The 15,731-nt window shown below is 42.0% G+C and overlaps 1 protein-coding gene across 3 annotated transcripts in view; it reads left to right on the top strand.

The window, feature by feature from the left end:
- Window positions 1-15,731, top strand: part of Usp54 (ubiquitin specific peptidase 54) — a 100,675-nt gene that overhangs the window by 33,623 nt on the left and 51,321 nt on the right. For all 3 annotated transcript variants that reach the window (XM_085828398.1, XM_085828400.1, XM_085828399.1), the window contains exons 2-3: window positions 8,109-8,928; window positions 11,755-11,847. In XM_085828398.1, the coding sequence (XP_085684524.1) occupies window positions 8,782-8,928; window positions 11,755-11,847 (240 nt within the window). In that variant the 5' untranslated portion in view covers window positions 8,109-8,781. The remainder of the gene's footprint in view (window positions 1-8,108; window positions 8,929-11,754; window positions 11,848-15,731) is intronic.

Genomic DNA, 15,731 nt, shown 5'->3' with positions numbered 1-15,731 from the left:
CTTAAAGGTCTCAATTCCCTGTCCTTTTTTTACTAGTTCACGAGCAGGCAGGTGTCCCTGCCTGAATGTCTGTCCAGTCACCATCTCCTTAGAACTGCACAGAACAACACCCATCTGTGACAACAGATCTCTTCCCCACAGGGTCACAGGCAAATTTGACATAACATACGGCTGAATCTTTCCTGATTTCCCTTCCTCATCCCTCCAGGTTAGCAATTTGGAACTACGTTTTGGGTTACTGGCGTACCCAATTCCTTGAAGATGAGTCAAGGAAGCAGTTAAGGGCCAGTTTGAGGGCCAGTCCTGCCCTCTAATAATTGTTACGTCGGCCCCGGTATCTATTAATCCTTCAAAGCCTTTTCCATCAAGAGTCAATTTAAGGTTAGGTCTCTGATTTGTGATGGATTTCACCCAATTTACGCCCGAGGAGTCAAAATTATTTTGTCCTTCCTCACTTTTAAGGAATCTATACAGTAACTGGCGTAAAGGGATCAAAGTAAGTTGAGCAATTTTTTGATTAGCAGGTATAGTTATAACACCACGAGAGCAAGCGGCTATGATTTTAAGTTCTCCCTCATAATCATTATTTATAACACCTGGTAAAATCTGCAGGCCTTCTACAATAGAACTGCTTCGTCCCAAGAGAAAGCCACAGGTTTCTGTGGGCAGTGGTCCAAAGACTCCGGTAGGCAGAGTTTGGACTCCCATTTCTGGGGTTAATACTGCGTGGACAGTGGAACAGAGGTCCAGTCTTGCATTTCCTGGGTTTGACCTGACAAGTTCAAGAACTGATCTTGTTGGCTGGGCAGCAGATTTATGGCCCCATAAGCTGTCCTCTTTGAGTAACTCGGGGCCTGGGGCTGACCCCTTTCCTCGTTTCCCGGCACCGGGCGGCTCAAAACCCTTGGTTTATGCTTACAATCTTTTGCCCAGTGGCGGCCTTTTCCACACTTGGGACAAATTCCTGGGGTACGGCCTGTTTGTCTACCCTTGGCGCCCTTGTTCTTAGGACAATTACTTCTAAAATGATCCAAACCTCCACAATTAAAGCATGCATTATTTTCTCGTTTCCTCGAGAACATTGCTTGCGCGTGGGTTCCCTGCGAGAACTCGCAGGAAGGCCCGATGTCTGCGCAAAGACGGACATATCCCGCCAAATCTGTCTGTCCCTTATGCGGTTGAATTGCAGCTCGGCAAGCTGCGTTAGCATTCTCATAAGCCAGCTGCATAACAAAGGGACTACCTGTGTCTGGACTTCCAAGGATTCTACTAGCGGAAATCAACAGCCTGTCCACAAAGTCCTGATATGGTTCATCAGAACCCTGCCGAATGCTAGCTAAACTTCCACTAGCATCTCCTTTAACTGGCAACTTTCCCCAAGCACGGCGTGCGGCTGTCGCAACTTGCACGTACACTGCAACGGGAAAATCAATCTGATTTGTCTGTCCCTCATATGGACCCTCTCCTAAAAGCATGTTGGTATCCCAGTCTGGGTTACCAGCGTGAGCATTAGAAGCAGCAGTTTTCTTACTGGCTTCTCGCCATTCAGAATCCCAAAGCAAGAAATCTCCTCCTGACAGGGTAGCCTTGGACAGAGTCTTCCAATCTGAGGGGGTTAAGTTTGACTCCGCCACTGTGTCCAGTAATGCTTGAGTGAATGGGGCTGAAGGACCATATTGCACAACAGCTGCCTTTAACTCTTTTAACAACTTGAAATCCAAGATCTGGTAATGTCTGGTCCTAGCATCTTGCTGATCAACTGCCTCGACCACAGGAAAGGCCAGCGTATTAGACGAATTCTGTCCTTTCCCACGAGTCTGACTAACAACTCTTTCTAGCGGCACCTGGTGAAGTACAGAAGAGTTACTCTTCTCCGCTTCTGAGATCTTTTTTAGTTCCCGAAGCTCATTAGTCAGCCTCTGAAGCTTAATTTCAAATTCTAACTCAATTAGCCGTGTGTCCCTATGCGTAGCACCTCCCGAAGTGGTGACTGTGGGTGGAGCGGGAGATTCGCAAGAGAACCAATTCTCATTAGGGTAATGGGCCATTCCTCTATCTGAGTGATTTTTGTTAAAATTCAGTCCATCATCAGAGTTTCCACAATTATCAATTTTTGAGTTAAGAAGATCTTTTCCTGAGGAGGCCTTCTCTGATAGGCACTCCTCCTGAGATACCACAAGCTCCGCCTGAGGGCAATTTAGCCCTGGGGAAGTTGTATTTTTCATAGCATCATTTACAAGCGCCCAGAGACCTAGGGTAAAATTATCTGTCTGAGCGATATTCAGGGCCTCACCAACTTTTTCCCAGGTTCCACAATCTATTGTTTCTTCTTCTTTGAACCATGGACAACAGCTATCTATCTTATCTAAAAAATTTCTTACTAATTGTACTTCAAGCCTTACTCCTTTTTCCTTAAGCAACTCCTGAAAACTAAACACAATTGCCTGATCCATGTTTTAGAACCCTTCTTTCCTCCACCTAAGCAGTTTTCAAAAAAAACTGCGGCACACCGCCTGTCTCCGTATCTAGTTCCGATTTACGAACTGCTGAACCCAAGCAGAACCAGTGTTGGGTTAGCACTGCTTCAAACTTGCTTCGTATCCTACTGCATCCCCGCAACACTTTCAAAACTGAAATTTTTTTGGGCTAGCGCTAGCATGTGTACCTGTCCGTTGCTCCGATGCTCCTCCTCCGATACGAAGATTCTTTCCTTTCTTGTGGAGCTCCACACAGCAATCGTTTCTCTTAGCATCTCTCTGCCATTCTTCAGGTCCCAGTTCTGGCGCCAACTGTTGCGGCCCGCCCGCGGTCCACAACACGAACGGTTCACTGAGAATGGCAGTTCCCTGCAAAGAGAGGTAACTAGACGGGGCGGAAGAAACAATGGAGTCAAGACAAACAGATTCTGATCAAGACTCAATTTAATATTTCCAAACACTCAGTTTATAAAGGAGGGGGGAGGGAACCCAATTTCCCGCCGAGTAACTCAGGGTCCAGTAGCAGGACGAACACGTGTGTGCCTCCAGGCAGCAGAGTCAGGTTCCAGCAGTGGGCGTGGCAGGACGAATGAGCCGGTAGCTCCACCCTAGAGCAGGCAGGTTCCGGGCTGGGGGAAGGGAGACCACACTGACTGTTATTTTCCTCTATGTCATTTGCAACTATTTCTTCTAATCCTTGGCTTGTCTTAATCCTCTTGCCCATTCTCTTCTCTTTGAAAGAGCAGAAGTTCTTAATTATGAAGTACAAGTCTACAATATTTGTTTTCAATCAATGTAGTTTTTCTTGCCTTATTTGCACAGGCTACTTTCTTCAGAATAATGCTGATTAGGAATGATTCCGTTAAGACATCATTGCCTTGCTTGAGACTCAGGAAAGTAGGAGTGATCCTTATTTAAAAAAAATCTATTTTAGGGGCAAGTGAGATTGCTTAGTTGGTTTATGTATATACCACCAAGCCTGACAACCAAGGTCAATCCCTAGACCCCATATGGTGGAGAGAGCTAACTTACACACTGGTGGCCTCTATATTTGTACACATATATATATATACATATATATATACATATATATATACATATATATATATATGTATACATATATATATACATATATATATATACACACACACATATATATGTATCACAGTACACACCAGTAACAAATAAATGTAGTGGAGTTGGGTGTGGTGGTGCATACTTCTAATCCCAGCTCTCCTAGGGCACAGGATGAAAAGACAGCACTTGAAGGCTAGCTTTAGCTATGAGACCAGCCTCATGCAAGACAAAGCAAATCTATTTTAGAAATATATGTGATGCCACAAGCTCTACTGAGGGTGGACAGTCAAGGAAGATCAGGAATTTATAGTCATTGGCACTTGATTTGAGTCAGGTTCTAGGATCTGAGGAGATAGCTTAGTGGATTTAGGGCTTGCCATGGGAACATGAAGACCTGAGTTTTAATCCATCATAGCCACGTAAAAATCTGGGCACAACAACAAACACCTGAAGCTCCATTGCCAAGGAGACAGAAGGAGGAGGATCACTGAGACTGGATGGCCAGGTAGTCTAGGTGAATTGGTGATCGCCAGGTTTAGTTGAGAGATCTTGTCTCAGAAAACAAAGTGGAGAGTGATTAAAGAAGACATGAAGTGTCAACCCATGGTCTCTACATGCATGTGTGCACATGTAACACATATGAACATGGACACACACATGTATTTCTTTATTCATTGATAGGTTAGTATAGTTTACTTTGTAGATCTTTAAAAAGGATCTATTACTTAAGTTATGTGTATTTGTGTGGGGACATTATTTTGTAAAATGTGTGTTTATATGTGGGTGTGAGTATTGGTGCCTGCAGAGGCCAAAGACATTGGATTATCCTGGAGCTGTAGTTATAGGTGGTTGTGAGCCACCTGCTTGATATGGGTGCTGGGAATCCAATTCAGGTCCTATGCAAGAGCAATATATGCTCTTAACCTCTAAGCCATATATCTCCTTTGCAGACCCTCTGAAGTACACCCCTTTTTCTTTGTTTTTTTGAGACAGTATTTCTCAGTGTAGCCCTGGCTGTCCTGGAACTCGCTCTGTAGATCAGGATTGCCTCAAACTCAGAGATCTGTCTGTCTCTGCCTCCCAAGCACTGGCATTAAAGGCATGCACCATCACACTTGGACTAAGTGTACATTTATTGCTTGCAATAGACAATAAACTTAATTATTTGGGCTAATTTAAACTTCATTTTTTTAAGAATAATCATGAAGTTCAAATTTTTCTTCTATTATATAGTTTGTTCTGTTTGTGTGTGTGTGCATGCATGCATGCGTGTGCATATCTTGGTTTTGTTTTTCGAGACAGGGGTTTTTCTGTGTAGCCTTGGTTGATCTGGAGCTTACTCCATAGACCAGGCTGGCCTTGAACTCACAGAGATTCACCTGCCTTTGCCTCCTGAGTGCTGGGATTAAAGGTGTGCACCATAACTGCCCAGCTTGTTCTGGTTAAAAATAAGTGTAAGTGTATGTGTGTGTATGTATGTATGTATATAAATTTTATTTATTTTTTGTTTTTTTGGGGTTTTTTTTTTAAAGATAGGGTTACTCTGTGTAGCCCTGGCTGTCCTGGAACTCACTCTGTAGACCAGGCTGGCCTCGAGCTCAGAAATCCGCCTGCCTCTGCCTCCTGAGTGCTAGGACTAAAGGCGTGAGCCGCCACCGCCCAGCTCCTAACCTAATATTTTTTATCTTTAAAAACAGATTATTAGAGCCATGCAGCTAGGAATACCATTTCTATTCTCATGTATCTTCAGTAGATGACACTAGAAAATGATTATGGGAGTCAGTGCTGGGCCTAGAAGCCAGCATTTCGAGTGGAGTGGAGTGTTTTTGCAATCAGTGTTTGCCTGAACCATTTCAACTGCCTCTCTTGCCTTTGCTGTCTTTTGGCCGTCACTTTAGTTTCTGACATACCTACGTAGTGTGAGAACTTACTGCTTTCCCCACATACTGCTGCCATTCAGAGCCTGTGACTCGTTTCTGCCACTGTCTGTCTTCCCTTTGCTGTCTGTGCTTGGGCATGTGTCTAGGGCAGGCGGGGTTTCAGTGAGTGCCTCATGTGGATAATAAGAACCCCACCCACCTGCCAAGTCCTTTCTGCCGCGAGCCAAGTGGAGGCTTGCTACTTGTCATTCCTTTGCAGCAGTTGAGCTGCAGGAATGCTGCACGGCTTGCTGGAAGTTCCTCACTGGCCTTGAATATGCAGTTCATGAGGGATATGTAGAGAAGTAAGGGTCTTACAGTCTTTGTTGGAGATGTGGGTTCCTCCTGGTTCTACATTAATCAACAAATATTGATAGTTTATGACCATCACTGTGATGGATGGGGGCCTTGGGAATACTATAATAAGCTACATAATTAGGTGACAAGTATTATAACCACCTAGTTCCAGCTCTGCCACATACCAGTTAGGCAAGTTGATGTCTTTAAGTCCCAGTTTATTCTTCTGTAAAGCTGAACTAATAGTTTCTACCTGATAGGCTGTTGTGAAGATTAAATAAAGAATGTCAGTATAGTGTCATCATATGCTTGATACTAGATAGTATTTTATTTTATACAGTCATATGATACATGACTGATACTATATAAAACAAAAAGAGAGTAATAAAAACAGTAAATAAAATGACCATACAATGTATAACCAAATACTTTAATTGTGACGTGTAGATTATGAAGATTATAAATAGCCCAGGAATGTAGAGAAGGGGAAGAATAGTCTTATGCAACCAGTTAATATTCCTGTGCCTCAGCTTTTCCACTGGACACACTGAGGACAGAGTCAGATGTTTTCTAGACAATGATTAAAACCTCAAAGAATTTTTGCTTTTTGTTGGTTTGATTGAAACATGGTTTTGATATGTAGTCTAGGCTGTTCTGGAGCTCACAATCCCTTACGTCCAGTTAGGGAGGTCACCATGCCTCCAATTTTAGTTTTTGTTGTTATTGGGTTTTTTTTGTTTTTGTTTTTGTTTTTTTTGTTTTTGTTTATGCAGGGTCTCACTATGTAGCCCTAGCTGGCCATACTATGTGGACCAGGTTGGCCTTTATCTCACAGAGATCTGCCTGCCCCAGCTCCTAAGTGGTGGGATTAAAGATGCATGTATTGAGTATTTTCTTTTTAATTTTAAAAACTTTTTTGAGATAGCCTTGCTATTTAGCCTAGGTTGCCTCAGAGTTACAATACCTCTGCCTTTGCCTCTTGGATACTGGGATAGTGGCACCTGCGATAACACCTGGCCTATTTTTGATTTTCTAAATTGTATGTATATGTGTGTGTACACACACACACACACACACACACACACACACACACACATATATATATATATATATATATATGATATTAATTAAAGGGAGGCTTGAGATATTTGAAATCTAGCACTTGAGCCAGGTGTGGTTACACATACCTATAATGTGAGCACTTTGGCAAGAAGGAGGATTGCTGGAGGTTTGAGGTCATCCTGGTCTGTGTTGTAAATTCCAGGCCAGCCAGGGCTATATAGTAAGACCCCATCTCAATAGAAATGTGGGTTATTGAGATGACTCAGAGGGTAAAGGCATTTGCTGTCCAACCTAATGCCCTGGGTTTGCTACCAGGAGCTTACATGGTGGAAGGAGAGAACTGACTCCTGAAAGCTGTGCTGGATGTAGTTGAGTCACACCTTTAAGCCTAGCACTCTGAGTTTGAGGCCAGCCAGGGCTACATAGAGTTCCAGGACAGTATGGTGGACCCTGTCTCTCAGTGTTTCCTTCCAGGAATGCTGCTTGATTTGATACTACTTTGCCTCACAGACATTTTGGTTGAAGCCAAAAGTTGGTCAGTGGATGACCTCTCATTCCAGGCCCCTCTAGATAATTTCAAGATTTAAGTGATTTATAACTCAAATTATTTCTCTGATTCTCTGGCAAAATATTGATTAAACAAATCAGTCAAACAAGGCAAAAGATAAGCCAGAAAGGCTTGTCTTTTGGACTGGATATTGAGGACATGTGGTCTAATAACCACGAGGGATTCTCTGGGATGGAACCTCATTCTCCTAGAATGGAATCCAAACTGCTGATGTGCCCCCCACCTGTAACCAGGATTTCATAACTGTTCATGGAAGGCAGCTTTAGAAAAGTACTTTAATAACAACACCCAGAAGACAGACTTCCTTGCTTGGTGTTTGCTATCTTAGTGATTTTTGTTGTTTTTGTTCTTTCTTAGCTTCATTCTAGAAAGTTTGTGTTTGGTTTTTATATTAGTCTAGTTCAGCTTTCATCTTCAAATTTAAGAGTTTTCCATGAAAGTGAAGCTGCCCACATTTCTTTTTTCCTTTTGTTTGGCATTTCTCTTTTTTTGTTTCTGGTTCTCTCTCTCTCTCTCTGTCTCTCTCTCTCTCTCTCTCTCATCTCTCTCTCTCTCTCTCTGTCTCTCTCTCTCTCTCTCTCAGCATTGTTTGTCAAGGTTTCAAGTTTATGCTGAGAGGTGAGGCAACATTGTTCTTGGCAGAACAGCGCAAAGCCAGTAGAGTCATTAAATGACGTAAGCTTTTGATTTTTTTCCTTTCTGTTAAAGCTCTCTGGCACAGCTGGCTATTCTCATCTCAGAAGAAAGGAGAAGAGACTTTCTGAAGATCTGGTAGAGAAGATAGAAGAAATTTGGAATACAACCAAAAGGTACAGCAAGGAACATCAACAGCAGCCCTACTGAGAACGCAGACAAACTTCTCGGCTTGTGGTGTCTCCTCAGTTGTTCAGAGCTTGAGTTTTGCTCGAGGATGATGAGACGAGGCACTAAGAGGGCAAGGAGGAGTGTGCTAGGTTCCTGCCACTTCCTCCAGGCTTCAGTCCACAAGCAGCATTGTAAGAAGGGCTGAAGAACAAGCTGTGCTTGGTCCTGAATACTGTTGACTTGAGGATTCCATCTGTTTCACCAGGCGTGTAGGGAGGCCGTTTCAGCAACATAGAAGGAAGCAGTACTTAAAGACTTCTCTCTGCATTGGTCATGTGCCAAGTTACATTTTGAACAGTGGGGCAGGTGAAGGAAGGACAGCTTTGGCACCTGGATCTAAGGAGACACCTGGATTCCCCGAGCTTACAGATGTGATGTTTGGGAAGATCTAAACTCAGCCTTTAATCTGAACAATTTTCTGGATTTTTTTTTTTTTTTTGAAGACTTCAAAAGGCACAGTTCCTTATCAAAAAGACATAAAGCCCCCCTTCCCCCCTTTGGGCTAATGTGAACCATAATGTCTTGGAAAAGAAATTACTTTTCTGGAAGCCGAGGTAGTGTTCAAGGGATGTTCGCACCTCGGAGCTCAATGTCCATTGCCCCCAGCAAAGGCCTCAGCAATGAGCCAGGGCAAAACAGCTGCTTCCTCAACAGTGCCCTGCAGGTAAGCCCGCCTCCTTCTTCGTGTTGGTAGTGTTGCTTGCAGATTTTCAGATGTGATGCTTGACGGCTCCCGAGATCATATATTGTGTTTATCTGTGTGATTTTAGGCAAAGCTTTTTCTCTTTTCAAATGTCAGTTACCTAATTTGTAGAATTGGACATTAATAATGATAAAAAGTATTGTTAATCTGTTTCAAAATTCTTAGACTATGTCTTGAGAGTAGTATTTCTCTCTTCATGCCTGTGGTCTGGTGTGTGTGGGTGCACATGTGAATGTCAGCTTGCTTTGGCGATCTTCCACCTCTGCCTACCCAACACTGAGATCATAGGCAGGGTTGCCATGCCCATCCAACATTTACTGGGTACCAGGGATCTGAACGCTGGTTCTCTTGCTTATGCAGCAAGTGATTGCTAACTGAGATATCTCTGAGCTCCAAGGATAGTGTTGCTTTTAGGTAGTAGAAACTCTAGGTGTGCTGTGGCCGAGTTTTCCAGAGCAGTTTTATTATTGTTTTCTTCAAAAAAGATTATTTTTATTAAACTGTGTATAGTCATGTGTGTCTGCATGTGCTCATGGAGACCAGGGGTCTCCTGAATTATAGAAATTGTAAGCTGTCACGTGGGTGCTAGGAATTGAATCTGGGTCCTCCGAAAGAGTGGCAAATGCTTTTAAGTACTGCCATCTTTCCAGACACACCTCCACCCCCACCCCCTTATAAAGGTAGCATCTCATTGTATATCCTTGTTGGTCTAGAACTGTATGTAGACCAGACTGTCCTTGAACTCACAGAGATCTAACTGCCTTGGCCTCCCAAATTCTGGGATTAAAGGTGTATGCGCCTATAACTGACTCTTTATTCTTTTACCTTTTTTTGGTTTGTCTTTATACGTATAATATATATTATATATAATATGTATATATTATATATATTTTATTTTTAATTTATGTTCATTGGTGTTTTGCCCGCTTCTGTGTCTGGGTGAGAGTATCAGATCCCCTAGAACTGGAGTTACAGATTTGAGCTGCCATGTGGGTGCTGGGAATTGAATCTGGGTCCTCTGGAAGAGCAGCCAGTGCTCTTGAACTGCAGAGCTGTATCTTTAGCCCCTCCTTTTTGGTTTTTTGAGACAGGGTTTTTCTGTGTAGCCCTGGCTGTCCTGGAACTCTCCGTGTAGATCAGTCTGGCCTCAGACTCAGAGACCAGCCTGCCTCTGGCTGCTGAGTGCAGGGGTGAAGGGCGGGCACCGCACTACTTGGCTGTTTCTTTATTTCTTTATTGGATGGATTGTGCCATTGTTTTCTAGCAAGGAAAACTTTCTTAGACATTAGGGTTATTTTATTTAAGAAAAACTTTTTTTGTTAACTCATTTTTATGTGTATGGATGCTTTGCCTGCCTGTATGTGTGTGTACCACATAAGATACAAAGTCTGTGGAGACCAGAAGAGGGTGTTTGATTGCTGGGACTGGCATTATAAACAATTGTGAGCTGTCTTTTGGGTGTGGGAAGAGAACTTGGGTAGGTCCTCTGTAGCCAGTTCTTAATTGTTGAGTCATCTCTACAGCCCCAATATCATTTAATTTTTTAAAAACCTATTTTTATTACATTTATTTGTTTACTTATGTGTGTGTGTTGTATGGTATAAGTGTGCTTATGTGTGTTAGGCTATTAGCCAGAGAGCTCAGCACTCAGTTCATGAGCATGGGAGCCATGCCTAGCTTTTACTAGCTTTTTACTAGGGATTTGAACTCAGGCCCTCTTGATTTCATACAAAGTGCTCTTATCCACTGAACCATCTCCTTAGCCCTATAAATATTAGACACAGAGAGAGACAGAGACAGAGACAGAGACAGAGACAGAGAGAGAGAGAGAGAGAGAGAGAGAGAGAGAGACAGACAGACAGACCCAGAGACCGAGAGAGACCGAGAGGCCAGATCTTGCTGTGTAGCTCTGGCGGGCCTGGAACTTGGTATGTATCCACTTGACTCTTAGAGGTTATTGTCACATAACCAACAGCCCACTATTACTTTTTATCCTATTGACTTAAGGAATTGTCACAAAGGTAAAATTTTTACATTATGATTCAAACTTCTAATACAAACTTAAAGGTATATTCATCTTTTTCTTTTTCTTTTTCTTTTGGGTTTTTCGAGACAGGGTTTCTCTGTGCAGCCCTGGCTGTCCTGGAACTCACTTTGTAGACCAGGCTGGCCTCGAACTCAGAAATCCGCCTGCCTCTGCCTCCTGAGTGCCGGGATTAAAGGCGTGCGCCACCACGCCCGGCAATTCTATAGTTTTTAATCCCTAAATGTCTTCTTTAACATCACATTTGATTTTTGTCATAGGATATTGTCACCGGGTGACTTTTATTTGCTGTTCAGATGAGTTACTTTTCTAGAACATGTTCATTGTTCATTCTTGTTAGTTACTATAATCCATTTTCCTCCTGAATTTAAAAAAGTTCTTTGTGTGTGTGTTTGTGTGTCTGTGTCTGTGTGTCTGTGTATGGGTTTGTACACATGAATGCAGTGTGCCTATGGAGGCCAGATAAGAATGTTGGACGTCGGGAGCTGGAGTTGTAGGTTGTTGTGAGCCATCTTCTGCAGGTGCTAGAAACTACCCTTTGCAAGAATAGTGGATGCTCTTAACCACTGAGCCTTCTCCAGCCCTGATGCTTCACCTTTTTGAGATTGGTTTTAATATTATAAGAATGATCTTTTGTTCTGAGAATAATTTTTTTTTCTGCAGTCAATTCCTGTTTGCTTGAATTCTTGACTTTAAAGTTAAAGGCTGTTTGTAGGATAATGAGTTTCCCCCTTTTTTGGAAGGTTTTGTGGCACTTGGACATCTTCCGCCGTAGCTTTCGGCAGCTTACAACTCACAAGTGCATGGGTGATTCCTGCATCTTCTGTGCTCTCAAGGTAAGCGCCATGACATTGTCTCTTCTCAGCATCTTAGGTTGTCAAATGGCTACTATTGAGGAGATTTGGCTGATTACCGCAATTCTTTTTTTTTTTTTTAAAGATTTATTTACTTGTTTTATGCATATAAGTACACTGTAGCTGTCTTCAAACACACCAGATGAGGGCATTGGATCCCATGAGCCACTATATGGTTGCTGGGAATTGAACTCAGGACCTCTGGAAGAGCAGTCAGTGCTCTTAACCACTGAGCCATCTCTCCAGCCCCAGTTAGGGCAATTCTTAAGAACTTGTTACTGAATTATCTTTTTGTCATTTTTAGCAAAAATGAATGTGATTATTTTGTTTTGAAATATTACTATGCAGTTAGTATTCCATTCTGAGACAGCTTTCCTGAAAACTTCTCTGTGATGTGATGTGATAAGATACTGATCAAGTGTGCTTCTGCTTCACCTATTTGCTTCCAAAGCTAATCCTGAGTTTGCCTTTTGAGAGAACAAACAATTTTTAATGGAATCAGCTATTATTGTTAAAATTAAATTTAAGAAATTTATTAGCTGGGCGATGGTGGTGCACGCTTTTAATTCCAGCACTTGGGAGGCAGAGACAGGCGGATTTCTGAGATTGAGGCCAGCCTGGTCTACAGAGGGAGTTCCAGGACAGCCAGGGCTACACAGAGAAACCCTGTCTCGGGCCTCTTCCCACCCCCCCAATAAAAAAGAAATTTATTGTTTCATAATGTTTCCCATTACATTTTCAAAAACTAAATTTTATTTGTTTTGTGTGAGTATGTACATGACACTTGTATGGTCAGAGGACAACTTTCAAGAGTCCGTTCTCTCTCACTATGTGAAAGCTGGCGGAGGAACTGAGATCATCAGGCTTTGAGGCCAATGGCTTTACCTGCTGAACCATCTCACAGCCCCTATTTGATCCCTCTCCCTTTCCTTTCCTTTCCTTTCCTTTCCTTTCCTTTCCTTTCCTTTCCTTTCCTTTCCTTTCCTTTCCTTTCCTTTCCTTCCCTCCCTGTATAGCATTGGCCATCCTGGAACTTGTTTTCTAGACCAGGCTAGCTACAGGGATCCACCTTTCTCTGCATCCCAACTAGTGCTGGGATTAAAGGTACACACCACCATGCCTGGTTTTCCATTCAATTTTTTCTACCAGTTCTCTATCTCATATTTTCATGCTATGAGCAAAATAAGTCTGGGGATTTGTGTAGACACAAAGAAAATGAGAGAGATTTCACAAAGAAAAACAAACATGATGGTTCTTGGTTGGTGCCTTATCCTTGACCGATGTGTTGGTTCTCCTGTGCTGTTGGTTCAGATTACAATAGATTAGTTGTGCCGGAGTAAGTCTGTAGCATCCATCGGAGTTCAGAGCAAGATTCTAGGCTCATTATTTTGTTCATGAAGGTTGAATTGTTTTGTTTGGTTGGTTTTTTTTGAGACTGGATTTCTCCCTGTAACAGCCCTGGTTGCCCTGGAACTTACTTTGTAGACTGGGCTGACCTTGAATTCATCTCCTGAGTGTTGGGATGCACAACCACACCTAGCCTGACGTCTGAATTCTTAGTTTTTTTTCCACGACTGCCTAGGTGTAATTTAGTCTCCTTTTAGCTTAAAGTAGAAATTATGAGCTAAATAGTCTTGAATGTTCTAATTTGCATTAATTATATGCAATAGTTAGGTTTTTTTTTTTTTTTGAGATAGTTTCTTTTGTTGTCAAGATTAGCCTAGACTGGCCTTGAATTCATTACTTAGCCCAGGATACTTCTCTTGACAATACCTCCTTTGTATGCTGGGTTGCAGGCATGCACTACTAAACAGTTTTATCTGATGCTGGGGTCAAACCTAGTGCTCTGTGGATGACAGGCGAGTGAGCACTACCAACAGAAGAACTACATTGCCAGCCTTTACTTGCTATTGTTTTGGAAGCATTTGGTTTTTTTGTTTTGTTATTTTATGCTTCCCTGGCTGATCTTGAATTTGCTATGTCCTAGGCTGGCTTTGAACTTGGCTGTGATTCTTTGGTACCTAGTTTTCACGTTCTGGTCTAAGTACCATGATAAAATCTTGGGAAGAGTTATATGAGTCCTCTGAACTTTCTGTTATTTGGGTCACAGAAATCTTTTTTTCTACACTTTATTTATAACCACTATAACTTGTAACAAAACAGTATAAATAATGAGGGGGTATATAATCAAAATATATGCATATGTGAAATTATAAAAATAAACATTATTAGCCAGTCATTTTAAATATAAATTTTAAAAATTATGTATTGTTGTTTTCTGTGTATTAGTGTTTTGTTTGGATGTCTGTGTGAGGTTATCAGATCCTCTGCACCTGGAGTTGCAGACAGCTATGAGCTGCCATGTGGGTGCTAGGAATTAAACCCTGGCTCCCTGCAAGACCAGACTGTGCTCTTATCTCTCTAGCCCCTTCTATAAGTTTTAATATTCTAAATTTTAGAATAAGTTTATTGTAAGTTTTAATAAATTGATTGTAACATTTTCTACAAGGCCCATTTAAAAATATCCATCCATTTAAAAGAACATTTTATTTTTTATTTATTTATTTATTTTTTGGTTTTTTGAGACAGGGTTTCTCTGTGTAGCCCTGGCTGTCCTGGAACTCACTCTGTAGCCCAGCATTTTACCTAATTTTATGAATGACATTTTTAGATCAACATAGTGCCTGCTTGGTCAGTAAGTTCAAAAACCATGCTAGGCAGATGTTGCTAAGGAAATACTAATCTTGGAGAGATTCTGGGTAGAATAGTCTCCTGAAACTAGAAACTCTGATCTGTACTAAGAACGGATAATTAAACTTGTGAGACTTCTCATATGTACTGACTGACTGGCTGGGATTTTACTGTACTATTTATTTATTTGAAATGGGGTCTCACAGTGTAAAACTCCCCTCTTTGAGCTCCTCAGTGCTGGGCTGCAGGTGTGAGCTACTACGTCTGGATGTATATACACTACTTATTGACTTAGGAGAACCAACTACCATGCTGTTGTTGTATTTCCAGAGTGACAAATTGTCATTGGGATGTAAACTAGTATCTTATAAGCCAGAGAGAAGAAAATTAGCTTTCAACTTTCATGCTGCATACCCAAAGATATCCAAGCGCAGAAGGAAACTTGTTTTTCATTTTTTTTGTCTTGAAGAAATACCTTGAGACTTCAGAAAAGATGCTGTGATAGATGGGTAGATAAACTTAGGAGGTCAGAGGTGATATTTTGGGACTTTGTGATTCTGAAGATATGTTACAACTTTAGTATTTTCTTCATGTTGTCACTACTTAATCTGACCAGATTTATTTTCTTTAAGTTAGTAGAAACTATAATGACTTAGGCACTCAGGTTCTGTAGGGAACTAACTTCATGTTTTGCCCAGCAGGTGATTCTGGCATGTGTTCCAAATGTGCTTGTGCGCGCGCACACGCACACACACACACACAGACAGTAAATATAGATATTAAAATAGCCATATATTGTGTGTGGCATGTTTATACTTTTGGAGAAAGCCTAAGTGTATTCCAATTGGCCACAGGCTACCTGTGTCAAGTTTAGTTCATAAACACTTTGTTCTTCTGTTTTGGTGCCTGAGCATCCTCCAGTTTTGCTGTCACCCTCCCTCCCTCCCTCCCTCCTTCCCTCCCTCCCTCCCTCCCTCCCTCCCTCCTCCAGTGTCTCACTATGCAGCTCTATCTGGCCTGGAGCTCACTCTGTAGACCAGGTTGGCCTCTAGAGGTTTTCATGCTTCTCTTTCTCCTCTGTGCTGGGGTTAAAGGTCACCATTACATTCAGTTACATTTCTTTCTTAATCTGGGGTTTGTCTGCCCTTTCTTTGGTCTCTGCAAAAGTAAAGGGA

Source organism: Mus caroli, unplaced genomic scaffold (genome assembly GCF_978045245.1).
Source record: "Mus caroli unplaced genomic scaffold, Mus_caroli_1 scaffold_12, whole genome shotgun sequence".
Taxonomy (NCBI): Eukaryota; Metazoa; Chordata; class Mammalia; order Rodentia; family Muridae; genus Mus; species Mus caroli.
Note: the sequence above shows the minus strand (reverse complement) of the source record. Positions and strands in the feature narration are given on the sequence as shown.